The sequence below is a fragment of the Salvia hispanica genome, chromosome 6 (assembly GCF_029641045.1).
Source record: "Salvia hispanica isolate PSC_SH4W2 chromosome 6, Shi_PSC_v1, whole genome shotgun sequence".
NCBI classification, from domain to species: Eukaryota; Viridiplantae; Streptophyta; class Magnoliopsida; order Lamiales; family Lamiaceae; genus Salvia; species Salvia hispanica.
Genome location: NC_142697.1, coordinates 10,087,956 through 10,112,681, shown reverse-complemented (window position 1 = coordinate 10,112,681; position 24,726 = coordinate 10,087,956). Strand labels below are relative to the sequence as shown.

The 24,726-nt window shown below is 41.0% G+C and overlaps 1 protein-coding gene across 1 annotated transcript; it reads left to right on the top strand.

The window, feature by feature from the left end:
- The first annotated feature begins 16,976 nt into the window (after positions 1-16,976).
- On the top strand, positions 16,977-18,348 carry LOC125206192 (E3 ubiquitin-protein ligase PUB23-like). The gene has a single exon (XM_089060305.1). It carries the CDS (start codon positions 17,045-17,047, stop codon positions 18,233-18,235), a length of 1,191 nt encoding a protein of 396 aa, XP_088916431.1. The 5' UTR covers positions 16,977-17,044; the 3' UTR covers positions 18,236-18,348.
- Positions 18,349-24,726: the final 6,378 nt, after the last annotated feature.

Here is a 24,726-nt window from a genome sequence, read left to right as displayed (position 1 = left end):
CTATATCTGATGCCTTCCCCGAGGAACATCTCTATTATATATGGGAATCTGCTAGACCTATCAACTGGGAAGCTGTGTTGGCAGTAACAGGTCCAGGAACACCAGACAAAGGGAAACATCCGAAAATTGCGTGGCAGCAGCCAAAAATAGCTTCCAGGTCTTTGAGCATGTTTACTTACACATCTGTCTCTGTGGATTCGATCTCTGCTTCCCTGTACTAATCTTTTTAGCAATAGCGAGTTGAGGGTTTTGAAGGGCGAAGGAAGTGATTGTGTGCCCAACGACAGGTTACCCAAAGATTCTCTGAGTTCCTAGACCCGGTGTCTAGTGGATTCTCTGGATCGGGAGATTTTATTTCAAACTCACCTCGCTGACTTTTCACGACTCTTCAGTATGGTATGGCACAATCACAAAGAAAATGTCCCTTTACAGAGACGACATCCCATTGATTTTTAAATGAATTATGCAGGAAGATGACTGCAGATTCTTTCGATGGGTTGATGTGGGTCTTTCCCCAAGTCAAGATACTTACTTTCAAAAGATCAAGCTCGAACGAGATAACTTTGAAAAACAACTCCGTTGCAACAAAATTATGGAGAGTGTTCTTGAAGAAAAATTGCGTTTGAAAACTGACGAGTTTGAAGAGCTGAAGTTAAAATTGAGCTTGAAATCTAAGGAGTGCGTAAGTCTTAAGTTACAAATTGATAAAGCAACCAAAGTGTCCCGCATTATGAAGATTGCGATATTGTTGTTATGTGTTGTAATTATTCTCCTTATGTAATTCCATTCCCAATGTTAAAAATGGGATCGTTTTGTTTGTTGAGATCGTTTTATTATGTGTTGGGATCGATCGTCTTTGTTTTGTTTGTTGAATCACACCTTTAATAAAATCACCAATGAAATACCCACACCTTTAATAAAATCACAAATGATAACAAACCACACCTTTAATAAAATCACAAATGCAATACCACACGTTTAATACAAACATGAATGAAAGTACCCACACCTTTAATAAAATCACAAATGAAGTAATAAAAGTTGTTAAATCTTAAACCTGCAATAAAATCACGAATTAAGTATCACACCTTTTACATAATCACGAACCAAATACCAAGTTTAACAAATACGAAGATTAGTAGTTCCTATTGAGATAGAACCTAGCCTAGTTAATTTACATCATAGGCCAAACAACAAACATTAAGTACGAGCTCATCAAAAACCATCAAAATATTGTTACATTTGTTAGTCATAATAGCGTAGCGTAGTCATAAACATTTTTTGACCAAAACTACCAACCAACATAACCAAAATAAAGGCTTCAAGCCCCATGCCAAAAAAAACACTCCATTGTTTAGATTTTTACATCACCCAATCTTCTTAATCTTCTTAATCCTCCCATTCTTCCGAACATTACTCAATCCTGATCTCTGCGACGGCCACAGGGCTGCGGATTAGCCCTAGTCCGACTTGAGGTAGGCCTTGTCGGATTTGTCTACGACAAACAACAAAGCGTGAGGAATTTACGCCCAGCGGATTAGATATGAAAGATTGATGGATACTAAATACTACCTCTGCGTTCTGTCGTGTGGGAGGCCGTCCCCTCCGAGGAGCTGAAGCTGGAGTGTTCTGTAACATACAAACAAACATTAAAATAGATGACCAACGGATGGGGAATTCATATATTCGTATTGAGTACTACCTCTTGGTTTTGACGAGAGTTGGAAGATTCTGCCCTGTTACCGGTAGCCGCTGTAGATGGGTCAGTGGCCTGTGATGAACTCTTACGAACTTCAGTACGAGCATCTACTCGGGGATCATTGGTGCAAGTTCTCCTGTTATGACCCTCTGTTCCGCACCGACGACATCTCAGTATGTAGGTTCGCCTTAGTGACTCTGCTCCATTCTCGTGATGTCGAACCTGGGGCTCCCCGCGCCTGAGTTTCATCGGTCGTCCGCGTTGTCGCTTTGTCCTTGGAGGTGCCAATTCAAATCCAACAACAGAAGTCTTCGGCCAATTATCCATCCCATTGATTAGGCAGAGGAAATTCTCGTACAACATCGACATTGTTGACCTTAAATAATAACGGGAGACGTAGTCTGATACATCCTGGCCATTCTTGTTGATTGTTGCGATTGCATGAGTGCAGGGGATCCCAGTCAGCTACCACGATCTGCAGGAGCATGTAAATTCATGCATGTTGACTACATACTGGTCAGACGGTCCCGACACTTGGTACGAATCCTCTTCGTTCCATGTTGATCTCCAAGAATAAGCCATCGTGAAGAACTTATCCACGATCTCTTTTATAACGGACGGCAATGGGTGATCGTAGGTCTTGATCCACTGACCTCTAATTTGAATCCTCTCCATCTGACTGGTCTGAATCTCGTCCAACATGGTGATAATTGCCAACTGAAAGTACGTTGTTTTGCTATGTGTTACGGTGCGCACAGAAGGAAATAAACAGGTTCCCTTGGTCCAGCAAATCCACTAGATCACGCGGTCTAGGAACTCGTTGGTCGTAGGAAATCCTGGTCGTCGGACACACGGAGCACTCTTTCAAAAACCCTCAACCACTTTACTAAACCTAGTATACGGAAGTAGGGATCGATCCCACAGAGAAGGATGCGTAATAATTATGTTCAAGGATTTGGACTTGTTTTTGGGGTTGGCTGCTGCCACGCATTTTTTTGGGTTGAGGAAAAGAAAAATAAACTTAACTTGGGAATTTTAAAACTACTACGCTAACAGCTAGACCTAGGCGAAATAACAAAGAGAACGTTGCAAAGAAAATTAACCGCACAATCACTAGATCTAAAAGAAAAAACTACTCCAATTACCTAAACCTGGGAAACAAACTGACTGTGGGGACCATGACTGAAAAAGCAGAGTACGGACGAAAAGCTGGCAGAATAACTAACTCGGGTACTAACTAACAGCGACATCATCTTCTTCAACCAAATTGCGTAAAAACTCATAAGAAAAAACAACATGAACGAAATCAGAGCAGAACAAACTAAATCTAACCCAATTTGATGCATAACAACGAAGAACTAAACAGATCTACAGATGCTAGACGAAGTAAAACAAGAAACAGGCGGAAAACTCAAATTCATCCAACAACTCCCCTTTCTCACTTTGGATCCAACCTCAGACGCTAAATCCACTCTGGATCCAAGCGTCCGACACAAACTCCAACCAACAGAAACACTTCATCATTTCAGATTTAAACAACAACCTCCAATAAATCAACAAACCACAGATCTATCACCAAATTCCCAGATCGAGTACCACAGCATCAAAATAAAACAAAGATCGACATAAAACTTGTTAAAATAAACTCTCAGCAGCAAGATCTTCGTAAATCAACTTGAAATATCACAAACAAAACGCAAACCAACAGAAGCGAAAGGATAACAAGTAACATCAACAGCCAAGTCGACTCCCAAAAGTGAAGTTCGACCGCAAAAGTACAAAAACAACTGAAATTTAAAGAGATTGTATCTTCGCCCACACGCGGACGGTGTTGCACTGAAACTTCCTAAAGAAATGAACCCCTTCGTGACCCAAACTACCCCAGATCTCCCATTCCCAAGTGTGTGTTATGTGTGTGAGCTAAAAGAGAGTGAAAAAAGTCATGTTTTGTGCGTTGCATGCTCTTCTATTTATAGGCGTTGGAGTGGGGCCCAGCGAGGTATAGATAGACTTTGTTGCCCTCAGCTACTGACTCCCTCCGTCACGCCTTCTTTTCCTTTGAATTCTGCTCACTTCACTTCATTCTTTCGCTAGACTGCTCCCTTCAGCATTCCCTCGATCTAGCGATTTTATCACACACCTGGCTTAGGAAACATGTTAGACCCAGCAAATTGTAACGCTTTTCACCATATAACCGATGCATGAAATTAGCCTTATCAAACTGCTCACACTTAAACCATACTTGTCCTCAAGTATAAAGATAAGAAAAGAAAATGAATAAGGCGAATTTCAAGCAAGGTTATCCCCTGACCGACTCCTTGGACTCTAGACAGACTCCTAGACCTAGACACAATTAAAAACTTAAAAAGTTTAATAAAAACATACAAACACATAAACACATATGCATGAGCTAGCTTCAACTTTTAGGCATCCGTCCCCACAAGATTAAGGTCAATTCAATAGGTTGCACTCCTCCAAATAGGCCCTTTCCCTTCCTTTACCTAACCAATATGTCAGCTTGTCAAGATAGTCTTTTACTTACCCAATTGTTGGATTCACTCGATCACTCATTCCTCACCAGGGATGTTAGGATCGATTCTCTCTTAAGTTATTGCCACACCACTGAAGCGTCGGGTTATGAGAGTTCCTCCTTTTCCTGGGTCAGGCTATTACTGTTCCTACCCTTTAGGCAACTTCCCCCTGGACTTCGTCCGTCCAGCTTATTCCTCCTTTTATATATTTTTTTTCTTTTTCTTTTTCTCTCTGGACTTCGTCTAGCTTATTCCTCCATCTCTCCTCTCTTCTGGACTTCGTCCAGCTTATAACACCTTGCCCTGGACTTCGTCCAGCTTATACCTTCATAACCCAATTTCCCATTTTTCTCCTTCACAACTCTTCTCCCTAGGCATTCAGTGGCGGCCCTTAAACATGTTTTAGCTCGAAGTTATTTAAGGCTTATAACTCACTATTATAGTAGGGCTTCACAACTAAGTAAGCAAGGGCATCCACAATCGTTCTCACTTCACTCAGATTGACTTGGCTTATTAAAGGAAAAAAGCTTCTAAGTTGGAATGCCTCCTACTTTCAATTACTCTCACTAAGGGAATCATGTCGTATTATATTCACTGGCTCATGCGACAAAACTTAGACTTACAGACTCTTAACATGCAGACAAAATAATGCATTGACTCCTCTCCCCCTCCCACTTCACTCAAGCTTGTCCCCAAGCCATCGTCGTGAAGGGGGGAAACAGAGAGATCAATGCAAAACAACAAAACAGGTTACAAAAACAGAAACTTCTCACACTTAGACCAAGCATTGGGCTAAGTGGGAGAAAAAACACAATAAAACAGAAAATACAGACTTCTCACACTTAGACCAAGCATTGGGCTAAGTGTGAGAAAGCACAATAAAACAGAAAATACAAACTTCTCAAACTTAGACCACGCAGTGGGCTAAGTGGGAGAAGACACAAACTATTATAAAACACAAATAGGTAACAGAAAAAATAATTAAAAAAACTAAAAGAATGAAAATTAAAAGTTACTTGGTCATGGGATGGTGATTCACTTCTGGGGCTGGCTCCCTCGAGAGCCAGACTGGGGTGGGATTCCGGGTCGGGTCATTCTTACTTTCTTCTTTGCTGGCTGCTCCAGCTCTTCCTCCTCCTGTGCTGCTTGTTCGAGTACTGGCTTCCTCACTATAGACTTTGATTTAGATGGGGCTGGAACTTGTTTGGGAACGGGCGGGGAGATCAATTGCTTGAGCGATTGCTGCGGTTGCCTGACGGAGGGACTGCTCTGAATGGGCTGCTTGACTTCACTGCTGGACCCAGGAGTTGCCTTCGACTGGGTCAAGGGGAGCGTCTGCTGCAGCCACTTTAACATTTTCATCGAAAGCTCCACCACTTCCGTCATTCGCTCATTTTGTTTTGCGCACTTCACCGCCAAATCTGCAATGTTGCCCCTCAGGGTCTTCACTTCCTCCCGATTCCCATTCAATTCCTTTCTGATCCCACCAAGTTCCTTTATCATTTCCCTCCTCATTGACTGCATTTCCTTCTTCACATCCTGGACTTCCTTGCGTAGCTCTTCAATCTCTTCACTTGGCATGGCTTCCTCGACTTCCTCAGGCTCTGCTTTCACCTTATCTCCCAACGAGTAGAAGAGAGTCTTGGTGCCATGAGTCTGCAGCAACCCCTTGTTGAAAAAATAATCAACACTGAACACTTCTGGGGGTTCGCACATGACTACCAACGGAGCGGCCATGGCGATCTTCATTTCTATGTTTCGTTGGAGGTAGGCGCCGAGGAGGTGGCAGGTATACATATGACGCGCAGGGTTGCTCGTCATTTGGTGGCATGCCTGAGCCAGCCAATATCCTAGGTGCACCTTCACGCCTTTCGCCATGCACCATGTGAAGTAGAGGTCGGTAGTTATGAGAGCTAAGTTAGCGGTACCCATCAAGTTGTAACTGACAAACGTCTGAGCGAAGTGGAGAATTCGATCTTCAATGTGGGAGGCTTTGGAGTAGCTGGACTTAAACGTTCCCGCCTTGGGGTGCGTGATCAGTTCCCATGCCATTTGCACCTAGAAACCGGGCGTGTTCTTCGGAACTCCAACCATCCTCTCATTCCATGCCCCCTCTTCATCCTCGGCTTGGGTAAACAACCCCATCCGCAGAGACCATTCCCGAATGCTCATCTCATATTCTTCATTAAAAAGCCTGAACGTTATAGAATCCGTGTCGAGATCAGTGGTGTTCTTCAGACGAAAGGTGGAGAAATGCTCCTCGGGGAAGGCATCGGGTATGGCCTCTTCTGTTTCCTCCTGATGTATTCTGCTCAAGTGATCGGCTACTCTATTCTCCGTCCCTCTTTTGTCTCTTACTTCCCAATCAAATTCCTGCAAGAGTAACACCCAACGGATTAATCTCGGCTTAGACTCTTTCTTAGCCAGCAAGTACTTAATCGCCGCGTGATCCGTGAAGACTATAACCCTTGACCCAAGGAGGTAGGGTCGGAATTTTTCAAATGAGTATACGACAGCCAACATTTCCTTCTCCGTGGTGTCATAATTTTTCTGAGCCTGATTCGGCGTCTTGGAAGCATAGAAGATCACATAGCTTTTTCCATCAATTTTCTGTCCAATGACAGCTCCCACAGCAAAATCACTCGCATCACACATTATCTCGAAAGGATGGTCCCAGTCTGGTGCCCTGATAATTGGTGCTGATACTAACCTGTCCTTAAGCAACTAGAACGCCCTTTCGCATTCTTCGTCAAAGACGAATTCCACATCATTATGTAACAACCGAGTGAGTGGTTACGCGATTTTTGCGAAATCCCTGATAAACCTCCTATAGAACCCTACATGGCCTAGGACGCCTCTCACCTCTTTTTGGTTCGTAGGGTATGGTAATTTTGATATCACATCCACCTTTGCTTTGTCTACTTGAATACCTCTCTCAGAAACCACGTGACCCAGGACAATGCCTTCAGTCACCATGAAATGGCATTTCTCGAAATTCAACACTAAATGCTTATCTTGGCATCTCGGTAACACTAGATCAAGGCTGGCTAAACAAGTATCAAATGAGTTCCCATATACGGTGAAATCGTCCATGAATATCTCAATGCATACTTCCAACAGATCCGAGAAAATGCTCATCATACACCGTTGGAAAGTTCCTGGTGCATTACACAATCCAAACGGCATTCTTCGGTATGCATAGGTACCAAAGGGGCACGTGAATGTGGTTTTCCCTTGGTCCTCTGGATTAACATAGATTTGGAAATAACCGTTGTATCCGTCAAGGAAACAAAAATACTGTTTGCCACCCAGTCTTTCCAGCATCTGATCAATAAAAGGTAGGGGGAAATGATCCTTCTTTGTGGCTTCATTCAACTTCCTGTAGTCGATGCACATCCTTCATCCTGTCACTAGTCTGGTGGGTACCAGCTCATTTTTTTCATTCTTAACAACCTGTATTCCAGATTTTTTTGGTACCATATGTACAGGACTGACCCACTCGCTATCTGGAATGGAGTAGATGATCCCTAGGGCAAGCAATTTTAACACCTTCTTTAGGACCTCCTCTCACATGTTCGGATTCAATTTTCGTTGTGCATCTCGATGAGCCTTCGCACCTTCTTCTAAACGAATGTGGTGCATACAAAGATCAGGACTTATTCCTACCAAATCTGAGAGAGTCCATCCTATTGCTTTCTTGTTTCTTTTGATGACTTCTAATAACTCCTTCTCTTGCTCCTTGGTCAGGTTGTTGTTGACTATTACCGGAAATGTCTCATCCTCCTCCAAGTAAGCGTACTTGAGGCCTGGTGGAAGTGTCTTCAGCTCCTTTTTTGTTCCATTCGTCTCCTGGGGCAAGGGATTTTTGTTTGCGATTTCTGGTAACGCCTCCTTCCCAGACCCAGGAGATTTTTCCAGACTAGCCACATGAGCCGATCCATTAGATTTGGCTGACTCAGGACTTCTGCAGAATTCCATAATGGCCTCCGTGAGTTCTTCATTTGTCAATTCCGTTGTGTTCATTGCTGCACATCATCCTACAACTTCTCTGTCAATCGAATGACTCAACTCCGAGTTGTCGATTTGTTCCTGTATCAATTCCGTCTCAAGATACTCTTGGACCAAGGGGTTAATAACATCAATAGCATAGAGATTCTCAACATCTAAAGGCCTTTTCATCCCCTCATCTATGCTAAAGGTATACTTCTCCCCGTTATAATGCAAGCAAATTGTTCCATCAAAGACATCGATTATGGTCTTAGCGGTACGCAAAAATGGTCTCCCTAAAAGTACCCCACTGGACTCAGCAGACTCATTATCATTCATCTTGATCACGTAAAAATCAGCAGGATATAGAAAATCATGCACTTTGACTATAACATTTTCCAACACTCCTTCAGGGCAGATGCAAGTTCTATCTGCTAACTGGATCAATACCTTGGTAGCAACCATCCTCACTCCAGTCAATTTCTTATAGATCGAAAGCGGTAAAACATTTATTGACGCCCCTAGATCACACATAGCATGCTCGACCTTGATATCCCCTAGAGAGATGGGTAATGTGAACATACCTGGGTCGGTGCATTTTGAGGGCATCCTTCTCTTTTGTATCACAGCAGACACATTCTCCCCGATCACAATCTTACCATCTGGCTTGGTCTTTCCTGCAATGAACTCTTTGATGAACTTGTTGAAAGCAGGCATTTTTAGGGCTTGCAAGAATGGCAGGTTGATTTCCAACTTGCTAAAAATCTCCATGAGATCCTCTGTATCATCCTTTTTCTTCTTCGCTTCCCCGCGGTATGGAAATGGCTTTGGTCGCTTTACTGCATTAGTGGAAGTCCCAACCTGGGTTCCATCAACTCCACTGTTTCCTTCCTTACTCACTTCTTCAGGTTCGGGGTCTAGGAAGAACGGGTCCCTTGGTCGAGGTAGGGATCCCCCTAAATCTCCCTTCCGGAGGTCTTCCTGAATAAGGATTTCCCTGGGTCTAGCGCTTTCCTCTTGATGCAGCTGACTCTGTTTTCCTTCACTAGCCTGCATGGGCACTTCCTCATCAATTTCCAACGTTGGCCCTTCATAACCCCGCCCAGATCTCAAAGTGATTTGACTAATGTTTGCTCGGTCTGGCGGTTTGATGGTGGCAGGAAGTTTCCCTTCATTTCCTCGCATCTCATTCAAGGAGACTGCAATCTGGGACAGTTGCTTTGCCATCATATCCATGGCGGCTTTATGTTCAGACTGAGCGTCTTGTAACTTGTGCACCACGTCATTGTTGGAGTGTAGGTTACTCTGCATGAACTGCTGTGAATTCACTAGATCATGGACCATGTCATCCAAACTCCTCTGTGGTCTGGAGTTGAATTGACCAGAATTCGGTCGTTGACCTTGATTCTGACGATAGTTACCTTGATGATTGTTGTATTGGTTGTTAGACCCTTGATTTCCCTGATGGTTGTTGTACTGGCTACCAGACCCTTGATTCCCTTGATGATTTGGTTGGGAATTCTGGTAGTTCCCTTGGTTATTTATCTGATGAGGTGGCACATAGGAGCTCCCTGGATTGTTCTGATTCCTATTTCCCCAATTAGTATGGTCCTGATTCCTGTACCCCAGCTGCAATTGCCCCTCTTGACCCTTTCCTGACCAGTTGGACTGCCTCTCCGGAGGGTGTGCATAATTCGTGAGCTGAAGTGGGGGTGGCTGACCTTGATCATGGTCAGTCCATCTGAAGTTTGGGTGAGTCCTCCATGGAGCGTCCCTCTGTCTTCCTTGGTTCCAACTTCCGTCGGGATTCCAACTTCCCATCGAATTTTTCTGAGCTTGGCACTCCCCTTCGCAGGGCTGACTGTAGTACGGTTGAAGTTGCCTTTCCTCTTGACCAGGGGGTTTCTCAATTTCCACTGGAGCATGCGGATTGTATTTCTCAATTGCATTTAGCAAGGCTTTTTCCAGTTTATCGATCCTATCTTCCACCTTCTTGTCTTCTTGTTCCATTACTGCATTGGTTGATCCTCTCCTCAATATGCTTCGCGGGTTATCATAGGCCTTCTTCGCCTTGATCAGCCTTCCCAAAGTTTCCCGAGCTTCACTTGCTTTATTCTTGGTAAAATTTTCCCCCGCTCGAGGAGTTCATCAAGTCCTTTGATTCAGGTTTGCACCTTCGTAGAACAGATAATAAGTCTCCGCTTCTATCATCCTGTGGTTCGGACAAGCATCCAGCAGCCCCTTGAAACGGGACCAATAAGAACTCAGAGACTCATCGTATTCCTGCTTGCACTCCTGAATCTCCTTCTTCAAGGCATTCGTCTTGTTGGACGGAAAAAAGTAATCCAAAAACTCTAGTTTAAAGTCCTTCCACGTGTTGATCGAGTCCGGTGAGAGCCTTAGCAGCCAAGTGTTCGCCTCCCCTTTGAGAGCAAACGGGATTGCTCGAAGACGGTAGTCCCCCTCTGTTGCCTCGTTGGGTCGCTTTTGAATGCTTCATAGTTTACTGAACTCGTTCAAAAATTTATAGGGGCATTCGTTCCTCCGTCTAGAGAAAGTGGGTAAAACTCCGAGTACATTCGTCTTGATATCGATCGCCCTCCGTCGTGGGTTCGAGACTATAGCATGAGCGGGTTCACCGTCGAGATGTGCGGTGAGCGACCCTATTTCCGGATCAGGATCTACTAGATGAGCCATATTCGGGTCTTCCTCCTCCTCGGTCTCAGAATGCTCTGTTTCTGTAGACGATTCCGGGTTCTCCTCTGTCGACGAATTCCACTCTTTTTCACTCTCTGACTCGAACGGGAATGGATCCTCCGTCCTCAATCCTGATCTGGTGGTGATGGTAGATGTAGATTCCTTGACTCGCCACTTGTATTGGCCACTCCCCGACCCAGATGAGCTCGCCCAACTTCCAGAAAGGAAGCTTGCGTTCATAAACTGTCAAGGAGAGAGAAAATAACAGATATTAAAATATTTACACCAAATCCTTAAACGCAAATACAATAAACGCCATCCTTCCCCGGCAACGGCGCCATTTGAAAGTACGTTGTTTTGCTGTGTGTTACGGTGCGCACAGAAGGAAATAAACAGGTTCCCTTGGTCCAGCAAATCCACTAGATCACGCGGTCTAGGAACTCGTTGGTCGTAGGAAATCCTGGTCGTCGGACACACAGAGCACTCTTTCAAAAACCCTCAACCACTTTACTAAACCTAGTATACGGAAGTAGGGATCGATCCCACAGAGAAGGATGCATAATAATTATGTTCAAGGATTTGGACTTGTTTTTGGGGTTGGCTGCTGCCACGCATTTTTTTGGGTTGAGGAAAAGAAAAATAAACTTAACTTGGGAATTTTAAAACTACTACGCTAACAGCTAGACCTAGGCGAAATAACAAAGAGAACGTTGCAAAGAAAATTAACCGCACAATCACTAGATCTAAAAGAAAAAACTACTCCAATTACCTAGACCTGGGAATCAAACTGACTGTGGGGACCATGACTGAAAAAGCAGAGTACGGATGAAAAGCTGGCAGAATAACTAACTCTGGTACTAACTAACAGCGACATTATCTTCTTCAACCAAATTGCGTAAAAACTCATAAGAAAAAACAACATGAACGAAATCAGAGCAGAACAAACTAAATCTAACCCAATTTGATGCATAACAACGAAGAACTAAACAGATCTACAGATGCTAGACGAAGTAAAACAGGAAACAGGCGGAAAACTCAAATTCATCCAACAACTCCCCATTCTCACTTTGGATCCAACCTCAGACGCTAAATCCACACCGGATCCAAGCGTCCGACACAAACTCCAACCAACAGAAACACTTCATCATTTCAGATTTAAACAACAACCTCCAATAAATCAACAAACCACAGATCTATCACCAAATTCCCAGATCGAGTACCACAGCATCAAAATAAAACAGAGATCGACATAAAACTTGTTAAAATAAATTCTCAACAGAGATCAAAATTTAAAGAGATTGTATCTTCGCCCACACGCGGACGGTGTTGCACTGAAACTTCCTAAAGAAATGAACCCCTTCGTGACCCAAACTACCCCAGATCTCCCATTCCCAAGTGTGTTATATGTGTGTGAGCTAAAAGAGAGTGAAAAAAGTCATGTTTTGTGCGTTGCATGCTCTTCTATTTATAGGCGTTGGAGTGGGGCCCAGCGAGGTATAGATAGACTTTGTTGCCCTCAGCTACTGACTCCCTCCATCACGCCTTCTTTTCCTTTGAATTCTGCTCACTTCACTTCATTCTTTCGCTAGACTGCTCCCTTCAGCATTCCCTCGATCTAGCGATTTTATCACACCTGGCTTAGGAAACATGTTAGACCCAGCAAATTGTAACGCTTTTCACCATATAACCGATGCATGAAATTAGCCTTATCACCAACTCTCGAGCAATTGCTATCTTTGAATTGAAGGTCTCACTTATGTTGTTGAGGATAATATCACAGCAGACATGCGTGGAGAAATATGCCTTCACCCATTTTTCTTTCGGAGCAACATGGAGTAGGTATTCATGTTCTTGGGGATAAGTACTCCGCAACTCATCCATCTAGTCCCCATATTGCTCGTTGGTTGTACTGGACGCAATCTCCCACAACATCTCTTTAAAATTTTCCCCGGTGAATCGCTTCTTGAAGTTGTTGTATATGTGTTGAACATAAAACCGATGCTTGCTCTGTGGGAACTCCTGAAGAATGGCTTTTGCGAGGCCCTGCAAATGGATCACACACAAGACAACACTCAGTTAACACCAACACATGTGTAAAAAAACTCTACACTCTATAATCACAATCGAAGTATTAATGAACAGGTTACATTACAAACATAAGTAATTAAAAAATCACATTTGAAGTATTAAGGTATAGGTTAAATCACATACAAAGTATACGTAAATAAAAAATCACATTTGAAGTATAAACGTTATAATGAAATCACATAACACATACCTTTTGCTGGTCAGACATTAAGACGTATCTAGGGGCATTTTCATGCAATTGTAGGTCCTCGGCTAGGTATGAGAGAAACCATTTCCACTGAGCGTAGCTCTCTGCCTCAGTCACCGCCCAAGCAATAGGCCATCAACCGTTGTTGGGATCAATTCCAATAGCCGTCATCAGTTGACCCGTATACATACCTCGCAAAAAGCAAGCATCTAGGAAGATAATTGGACAACAAAAGCGCATCCAACCCTTTTTCAAAGGGCCCAAGCAACAATAAAACAAGGAATCTGGGGCCTACAGTGTCAGGATCCCTGAAATTCTCATAGTGTAGGTGCACACTTGAATCAGGGTGTGTCCACTCCAACTCGAATTTGTAGTAGAACAACTTCCGGTATTGGAGTCCCGCCTTCCCGAAAATGCCTTCTAATGCGGTGTCTTTTGCCCGATATGCCTTCATTCTACCAACTTTAAGGCCGAACTCATCATCCACACACTGCCGTATAGCAGACAATGGAATGTGAGCATTGGCTTTGATTTTCTCTAAGTATCGATCAGCCAGCCACTTTGCCGTGAGCCATCTCTGTTCCAACACTTGCGAGCACGTGTGAGCATGATCCCTTTGCATATTCACAACCACGTAATCAGTGTTGTTGTGGGTTTCGATTTTTCTTGCATACACATACCACTCACAGGCCTTGCCTTTACAGATGGCATGAAGTCTCTTTCCATCATTTTGTCTCACATGCACTGGTCGTCTCGTCATAATCGCGTACTGTCGCATGACCTCGTAGAAGAAATCTCGAAAGGTGTGTACTTTACACCTCGCCTCCTCAACTGGATGCTTCTTCGTCAGCTTGAAAGGTGTGTACTTTACACCCCGCCTCCTCAACCCCTCCAAATCCTCTAGATCTTGTAGATCTTGAAGCTCATCCACGGTTTCTTGCTCACACAGTGGGTTTGGTTCGGAAGACAAGTTATTTTTTTCCACAACAGCTGAGTGCTTTCGCCGTTTGTTGGACCCTGACCCTCCACTGCCTCCACTGTCTTCACCATTCAGTTGGAGCTGATCCTTGCACATGGGGGTCAACGTCGGACATGAGCAGTTCATCAGTAATATCCTCAAGAATCGGAAATAATTCATCGTCAACCCTAATGTATGATTGTGGTTCACACCCACCATCCATGACGGGTTGGTACACATCTTCTTCATGTACAAATGCTCCGGCCCTATCCGCATCAGGTTGGTCCACTACAGCTTCAGATTCAGTAGGATGCTCGTCAACTACGACACTTGGACCAATCGGTGTGGAATGTTCAACACATGACGGTGTAGGTGCATCCTATAATACACAAATGTACACGAAATAAAAATCACAAACAGATTACTAAGTCAATTATAAAAATAACAACTCATTACCTCTTGTACTTGTGCATGGAAATCTCCTCCTCCAACATCTCCAACATCTCCTCCAACCCCTGTTATTGGTTCTGCCACAACTTCTGGTACCACATCTCCAAGTTCTGGTTCCGGCATAACATCAACCTTAGATGCTGGTTCAAATGATGCTGCCTCACTAACTTCTTCCGGCCTAACTTCTTCCTCATATGCTACTGCTTCAACTGGTGTTCCATCCGACGGTACTGCTGCTTCCCTAACTGGCATATCGTCAATCTCTGATGCTACCGCTTCAGAGGATATTTTTTGTTCAGCTACCACCTCTTCAAATGCTTTCTCCAAATTTTGACGAGCTATCTCGTCGTCCCTCTTCCACTGAGCACGCTTATCTTCTAAAATTTTTGTAAGATATTCCTCGAACTCAATATCCCTATCATACCAGCCAATCATCAAAGGCTTACTCTGGTGCCCTTGCACCTGATCGTCCTGCCTCTTCTTCCTTCTCGGTTGACGCTTTTGCACAATCGGTTTGCTTTCATCAATTTCTTCAATGATGACTCGTGGGGGTTTCGACGCTCTAAATCTAAGAAGCTCCTCAGCTTCATCTTTCATTTTTTCAGTAAGGCCGCCACCCGGGTTAGCTCGACAACATACATGTGAACTAGCTTTGTCGAAGTAGACGCCACTTTGAGGATCCTTTAGATGTGGCTCCTCAATAATGGGCATCAAAGGGCCGCCTATTGAAACCCCGTTGCAGTCATGACTGTACTTTGGATCACAGTAATAGAACTCACATATCATCTTCATATCATACTTCAACTTTAAGACCATGCTCGAGAGGTCTACAAGGTCGAATTGGTCTATGGTACATAAGTCGAAGAAGGTCAAATACCCCCCAACATACTTTTTTTCCTCCTTGGTAAAGAAGAAAGAACCACCATGATGGAAAGCAATGGAAAACCATCCAAGATGTTCCTCTGTCAATGCACAAAAAGTCCGATGAAATCAGAAAATTAAAACCCTAAATTCCCAAAATTATTTGACAAACAAAAACAAAAAATCAAACCAAAAAAAGCAAAACAACAATAAAACCAAAATAACCAAAACAAATTCAAAAAAAATTCAAATTTGGAGCCCTAAATCACAAAACAAAAGTCAGTATATATATGATTGAAATTAAAAACAGAACTTACTATATTCCTCTTCCGGGTGGAAAAAATCCAGCGCAGCATCTCGGATATCCCATTTTTCTTTATCCACATCTATGATCTCAGGTGCATGTCTCCGTGGCAGGGGCGATGGCGGTGGCAGGGGCGGGGGCGGTGGTGAGGATTCCTTTTTACGACGAGAAGACTTCCGCGAAGATGACGCGACGGCGTCGGAGGTCCCAGTGCGCTTCCGCTTTGGCGCCATTCATGCAAGAGAAGAGGGTTTGCAGAGAGTGTTTAGGCGGGTGAGGAAAAAGTGAGTGATGGTGTGAAAATTTTGAATTGAGTCTAAAAATTTAATACATAAACACACACTCACTCTATATATTTGAATTGTGAGAGAGAGACAGAGAGAGAGAAGGAGTAGAGAGAGAGGAGAAATACGAACCGCCGCTGCAACATGTCAAATCGCATCAGGTCAACAGTGACCGATGTGCAGCATGCAGTAGGCCGCCACTGCACATTCTCAGATTATTTGTCCAAAATGCCCTTTAAGGGCCGAAGGGTCTTTTAGTCACAAAAAACATGATACGTGATTAATTTTAAGGTTAGGGACATCCGGGGATATTTTTTTTTCTGAGGAACATGCAGTGTCACAACTGGAAATGTCAGGAACTTTTGATGTAGTTCAATCTTAAAAGCAAGATCCACGTCCCACCAACTTTTTCAACTCACTTTCCATTATATTTCTTAAAATCCGTATCGGGTCGAAGTATGTCAATATTTAGGGGACGGAGGTAGTAGTATTTATTATATGAAAACAAAAAAATTTAAAATTGAATATGAAATTAAAACGATGGACACTAGTCTGCACCCTTATAGGAGGCTAAGAATGGTGATATGGCGGACTTTAGTCCAGATATGGATGCTTTTAAGAAGAAATGAACGAGAAGGGAAATAGACTTGGTCTTTACACATTTGCATTTCGGCGTATTAAAAATAAAGAATCTTGGACTTTTAAAAAGTGGCGTGCCATGCAATAGTGTTTCTAACGTGAGTCAAACGACGTCGGTGGAACACTGGAAATTCTCCACTCTACCCGCCCGCACATTAGACTTTCGAATTTCAATAGTCTTCAACTTCAAATTCATAAATAAACTCACCTTTCCGCGTTTTGACTTTGAATAACTCTCATCTATTTCTTACACACGCATAGTTGAATATAAGTATTGAACCGTCCCAACCTCCATCTCAGAAATCAAAACCAGTCTTCTTCTTCAACTCAAGAAAGCTCAACTAATTAATCAATCATCAATGGCGGAATCGGAAATCCAAGTCCCCTCGTATTTCCTATGCCCTATTTCTCTGGAGATCATGAAGGACCCCGTCACCATCTCCACCGGCACAACCTTCGACAGAGAAGGCATCGAGAAGTGGATATTCTCTCACAAAAACAACACCTGCCCCCTCACAAAGCAGCCCCTCTCCGACACCGATCTCACCCCCAACGTCACCCTCCGCCGCCTCATCCAGTCCTGGTGCACTCTACACGCCGTCGAGCGCCTCCCCACCCCGAAACCCCCCGTCACCGAACCCCAGCTCCTCACCCTCCTCGCCGCCGCCGCCGTCTCCACCCCGGAATCGCAGATCAAGTGCCTCCACCGCCTCCGATCCATCGCCTCCGCCAACCAAACCAACCGGATTTGCATGGAGAAGTCCGGCGCCGCCGACTTCCTCGCTGCGATCGTAGCCGGAGAGTCGGTGGAAGCGTCGGAGGAGGCTCTGAGCATTCTCTACAGCCTCCGGCTATCGGAATCCGCCCTCAAATCCCTAGCTTCCAGATCCGAATTCATCGCCTGCTTAATCAGATTGATGCAATCTCCCAGCTACGAATCGCGAGCTTACGCAGTGATGATGCTGGAATCAATCACCGAAGTCGAATTCGACCTAATCAATTCAAATCCCCAAATATTAATCGAGCTAATTCAAATCCTAAAAGACCAGATCTGTAAAAGAGCGACGAGATCGGCGCTGAAGATGCTCATCACTCTCTGCGCGTGGGGGAGAAATAGGATAAAATCCGCGGAAGCTGGATTGGTCTGGGTTGTGATCGATCTTCTTCTCGATAATTCATCCGATAAAAGGACGTCGGAGATGATACTAACGGTGCTGGATCTGGTGTGCCAGTGCGCGGAGGGGAGGGCGGAGCTGGTGCGCCACGGTGCGGGGTTGGCGGTGGTGTCGAAGAAGATACTTAGGGTTTCGGAGGCGGCGAGCGAGAGGGCGGTGAGGGTACTGCACTCGGTTTCGAAATTCTCAGGGACGGGGGCGGTGGTGCAGGAGATGGCGCAGATAGGAGCGGTGGCGAAGCTGTGCTTGGTGCTGCAGGTTGAGTGTGGGATGAAGACCAAAGAGAGGGCCAGAGATATACTGAAGATGCATGCTAGAGCTTGGAGGAATTCTTCATGCGTGCCTAATACATTTGCTTCTTTCTTGAGATATTGAGATCATCCCATTTTGTATACATTTTTGTTACGATTCTTTTGTAGATTAGTGTTCACTTTCTTCAATGACTTTTTTTGGAAAGATAATTTTGAGTAAGATGGTGATTATTGGTATTTCTTGCATCTGAGTCTGTATTCATAGTTAACATGTTTTAACGAACATCTCTAATAGGTTCAACTAATAAGGCTTTGTGTTGTTCGATTTTTTTTGGTCTCAAGAATAGTGCAACGCACTTCATCGCTAGCTAGCAAGATCATTTTCAAGGATACGATTTCTGATCTAGCTAGCCTCTTTGTTGTAGCTTTAAATTAATTAGTTTAATATTGGTATTGAATGAATGTTATTTTTAGTGAGAGCGCTGAATATTGAACTACATAAAATTGATACTATCTTTAAATTAATTAGTTTAATATTGGTATTGAATGAATGTTCTTTTTAGTGAGAGCGCTGAATATTGAACTACATAAAATTGATACTATCACATCATGGGTTTTCAATTACTCCCTCCTCCTATGAAAATAAGCTAATTTGAGATAACATGAGTTTAAATGTGTAATTAATAAAGTAAGAGAGAAGAAGTAAATATTGTTAAAATAATATAGTGGATGACGGAATTTTTAAATAATATTCTATCCGTCCCTAAAAATTTATTCTATTTTTCTATTTCCATTCGTCCCACAAAATTTATCTCATTTCACTTTTTACCATTTTTTAAGTGAACCTCATATTTCTCTAACTCAGTCCTACTTGCATTTTATTATAAAACAAATACTCCCTCCGTCCCCCATTAAGAGTCACACTTTTCCATTTCGGTCCGTCCCCAATTAAGAGTCACACTTCATTTTTACCGTAAATAGTACGTAGGTCCCACATTCCACTAACTCAATTAACTCACATTTTATTATAAAACCAATATAAAAAATGGGTCCCACATTCCACTAACTTTTTCAACCAACTTTTCTTTACATTTCTTAAAACCTGTGCCCGGTCAAAGAGTGACTCCTAATAGGGGACGGAGGGAGTACATAAAAGTATGATTCACATTCCACTAACTTTTTCTACTTACTTTTCATTACATTTCTTAAAACTCGTGTCGGGTCAAAGTGAGACAATATTTGGAGGACGGAGGGAGCAAAGTAAAAAAAAAAAGTTTTTATAAATGAATATGGACTATTTTAATGGAACTCACGAAAAAGGAAATTCGGCCTATTTTTCTATGGGCTGGATGAAGTATTTTAGAATGACTAAAGTCCAATTTTGGTCTATTACATTTACCCTAAAATTCTTTTTAGTCTCATACATTAAGTTTGTGACCTTTTGGTCCCTAAGATATTGTTTTGGTACATTTTGGTCTCAAACAAGGTCACAAACTTAATGTATAGGACCCGAAATTTTTTTAATGGAAAATGTACGAGACCAAAATTGGACTTTAGTCCTAGAATATAATTAAATTATTAAATTGATCAAACATTTTGACTGTTAATTTTAACAGAAAATGGTTATTTTTGACCAAAACGATATGTTTGAGACCAAAAAGTACTAACATAATATATTAAAGATCAAAAGGTCACAAACTTAATACTCCCTCCATTCCATAGTAATGGAGGCGTTTCTTTTCGGCACAGAGATTAAAAAAAATGTGTTAAGTGAGTTAAGTAAATGGAGAAAGTGGGAAATGAAAAAGGTAGAGAGATGAAGAAAGAAAAAAGTAAGAGAGAGTAAAGTAGGTATGGAAAAATGAGTAAAAATTTCATAATCTCTCCATATCATATTGGCATAGTGATGTGGTGTACCACACTAATAATTTCTTGACAAATGGAATAAATAGGGTCCACATTGCCACATTAATTAGACACATATTTTATTACTGCATTTCTCATTTTATGGAAACTCTGCTGAATATGGAAAATTTCTTATAAAACAGCATTTCTATTGCATTACTTTCACGTAAGGGAAAAAAAGTCATATTACAACTCTTTGATAATAGTACTATTTGAAATTTTAGGAGTAAAACCTTTATTCTCTAGTTTTATATATATACACGAAAAATTTAAACAAATAAAATTTATGACTATAACTTATATTTTGTTAGTATAATAAATTACTCATATAATTTTTTTTTATCATTTTATTTGCATATAAAATTTCAAGATTTTAAAACAATAAAAATAGAAAATCAAAAATGAAATATTCTTATATTATTTTATATAGAATAGCAGCATGAAGGTTGCCGAAAAGTTTAATCATGTCAAAACTTCAACAGTAGCTAGTACATAACACAACTCTCACTTTCATAAACATGAGTACTAGTAATATAATATAGTAATATAATATAGTAGTATCAAATTTGAAGCTATCACAAGAATACTGTTTTATAAGTACTAGTAATATAATATAGTAGTATTATATTATGAGATCAATATAATATATATATATATATATGGACTTGTTAGGATGAGATTTTTGGTCATAATTGAGAAATGAGATGCAATCTCAGCCACTAATTCACAAGATTAACTTAATACCAACAACTATCACATTATGTCAACACGGGGGTATAATTGTCTTTTCATTAAATTATATTTGAAATCATTTTCTAAAACCCTCCCTAAACTCTAGCTTCAAACTCTTCAAATCTCCAAATCTTCAAATCTTCAATCTTCAAATCTTCAATATTCAAATCTCCAACCTTCAAATATTCAAATCTTCAAATCTTCAACATTCAAATCTTCAATATTTAAATCTTCAACCTTCAAATCTTCAAATCTTCAACGTTCAAATCTTCAACATTCAATAAAATAACACTTATTAAAATGTCAACAACTAACAAATAACACTTACTATTCACATATCAATATCGAGAATATCGAATGTCAACAACTCGTATTAAAATGTCAACAACTAACAAAAAGTAACACTTATAATTTACATATCAATATCAAGAATATCGAATGTCAACAACTCGTATTAAAATGTCAACAACTAACAAATAACACTTATAATTTACTTATCAATACCGAGAATATCGAATGTCAACAACTCGTATTAAAATGTCAACAACTAAATAATAACACTTACAATTCACATATCAATACCGAGAATATCAAATGTCAATAACTCGTATTAAAATGTCAACAACTAACAAATACCACTTATATTTCAAATATCAATAGCGAGATTATCGAATGTCAACAACTCGTATTAAAATGTCAACAACTAAAATAACACTTGTAATTCACATATCAATAGCGAGATTATCGAATGTCAACAACTCGTATGATAATGTCAACAACTCGTATGATAATGTCAACAACTCGTATTAAAATATCAACGACTAACAAATACTATCTCCGTCCCCCAAAATTTGCTACACTTTGACCCGACACGGATTTTAAGAAATGTAATGTAAAAGTGAGTTGAAAAAGTTGGTGGGATGTGGGTCCTACTTTTAAAGTATTAGTTTTATAATAAAATGTGAGTAGGAATGAGTTAGTGGAATATGGGGTCCACTACCAAAAATGGTAAAAGTGAAATGTATCAAATTTTCAGGGACAGACCGAAATGGTAATATGTATCAAATTTTTAGGGACAGAGGTAGTAACACTTATAATTTACATATCAATACCGAGAATATCGAATGTCAACAACTCGTATTAAAATGTCAACAACTAAAAAATAACACTTACTATTCACATATCAATATCGAGAATATCGAATGTCAACAACTCGTATTAAAATGTCAACAACTAACAAATAACACTTATAATTTACATATCAATACCGAGATCATTGAATGTCAACAACTCGTATTAAAATGTCAACATCTACAAAATAACACTTAAAATTCACATATCAATAGCAAGAATATCGAATGTCAACAATTCGTATTAAAATGTCAACAACAAACAAATAACACTTATAATTTATATATCAATACCGAGAATATCGAATGTCAACAACTCGTATTAAAATGTCAACAACTACAAAATAACACTTATAATTTGCACTTTCTCCCTCATCCCCCTTTCAAAGCCTGCAACAGTTTCAACACACTAGTTCAGGAAAATCACGGTACACTTTATTCAAATCTCAGTCTCCATGAGAATCTCCTCAAACCTCAACGAAATTAAGCTCAAATAATCATGAAGATTGTCACAATCACAGTGCATAACTGCACAATTACATCTTCACTTGAATTATCTCTTCTCAAAAGTGTTCTAACATTAATACTCGGCGGAATCAACAAACAAGATCGTATCCAACAAATTGAAATAAAAATTGAATTAGGAGCGAGTTAATACTCGCAATTGATTTAGGAGCGAGTTCATATCCTCCGCATCGGCGATTTGCGAGAGATTGAGGTAGTACACGTCGTAGCTGAGGAGATTCGCCGCTGCGGTGATGAAGATGGATTTTCCGGTGCCGGATTGGCCGTAGAGGAGATAGCTCTGCTTCCAAACGCGGTCGAGCTTGTAGTAGTACTGTTTCGATTTCAGAAAATTCTCCAAATCGTGCCGAATTTTCTCCTTCAGATCCGGATCGAGATCAATCGCGTCGAAATCGGCGGGGTGATTGAACAGAACCGACTTCCATCTCTCGTCGTAGTGATTGTAAATCCTCAATTCGTTTCCTCTCTCCTCAATGTCATCGGAAACCGCGTGGATGTGCTGGAGATACGGCTTCAGAATCCTCCGCTTATCCTTCTTCCTAATCCGCAGCACGAAGCTCCGATTTTCGCCGCCTCTCTCCACTCGATTCAGCCACGAGACTCACGCGCCGAGGAAATCGTCGTGGATCGTCTGATTGTCGTTGAGCGACAAAACGATGTCGTTCGATTTTTTGCCAGCGGAGGGGTTGGTGAAATCGGAGTCCTCGAGCAATAGGAGGGAGGTGAGGTAGAGCGAAACGCGGCGGCAGAAGAGGTTGCGCTGGTGAGTTGAAACGTTCAACTCGGGGTCTTTGGCGGCGGCGATTGAGGGAGGGAGAGGGCCGGAGAAGGAATTGGAGTAGAGGATTAGGCGTTGGAGATTGGGGAGGGAAGGCGATGGAAGGGAGACGAGATTGGTAAATTATCAAGAAATAACCCTTATGCCCTTCCATAATAAATTAATCTAAAATGATTTTTTATGTGGAAAAATCTAGACCACTCATTTAATAAAAATGAGTGGCTGATACTACATCTCATTTCTCAATTAGCCTAAAAAATCTCAATTGATCACAACCCTCTATATATATATTGTAGTAGTGTATGGAACGCTAATTAAATATGAAATTTTTCATATTCATCAGAGTTTCCATAAAGTGAGAAATGCACTTATAAAATATGTGTCTAATTAATGTGGTAATGTGGCCCCTATTTGTTCCATTTGTCAAGAAGTTGTTGGTATGGTATACCACATCACTATGCCAACATGGTATGGAGGGATCATGGAATTTTTACTCTTGGAAAAATGTGTTGATTTTTACTAAATTAGAAAATGACTTTATTATTATGGAACGTACCAAAATGGCAAAATAACTCTATTACTATAGAACGGATGGAGTATATGAGACCAAAAAGTATTTTAGGACAAATTGGACTGTAATCTTTTAGAATAGAAAAACGGTTGGGAGGGTTTAAAAGGCATAACTGCACTACATTAATTTGATGAGTTGGCCAAGGATAAACTAGCCTCCATCATTAAAGATTTTGGAATAGTTGAATAGCGACCAAATCGAAATTAACCAATCCAAGGTCCCAAAACGGTTTGCCCCATGAAAGATGGCCTCTGAATGAATTGGCGAATTCGTAACCAAGAAATCATTACACAACTAATCTATGCGTAAATATCTTGTGCCTCATTAGTTGTACAAGTCGGATAATTTCCTTATTTTAAGAGATGTTTACTCCCAATTTTCGGTTAATTTTGTTATTAGTAAAATGTGTAATATGGGCTCAATAAATTTTTGGTATGGATAAATAAAAGGAGCCCAGTAGCTACCAATTCAGATTGACAAGAATTTCACCTAACAAAAATAAATAAGTATCCATTAAAATAAAACGTTTTCTTTTTCGGATTGTTCTATTAAAAATGCATTTCTTAAAATAAAAATAATATTATCATTATTTTTTCTTTTATTTATTTTACTTTATCTTTATTAACTTAAAAAAATATTGCATAAACTTTCATATCAAAATTAAATAGTTTCATATTTATTAAGATGAGGAGAGTATAAAAAAAAAAACTGTTTTCCAAATATACTCCTTGTTCAAAAGAATAAGTCTCATTAAATGTAGCCGCATTAGTTGAAATTGAAGAAAGAGTGTGATGCAATGTGAAAGTTATTATGCATTTAAGTATTTAACCGTAGGATCTGAGCTTTAAATAAAATGTGAGTGAAATGAGTTAGTGGAACGTGGGACTCTGTTATCAATTATGATAAAAATGCACCGAGACTTCTATTTGTGGATGGAGGGAGTAATTCAGTGGCTAACTTTTACTGCGTAGTAC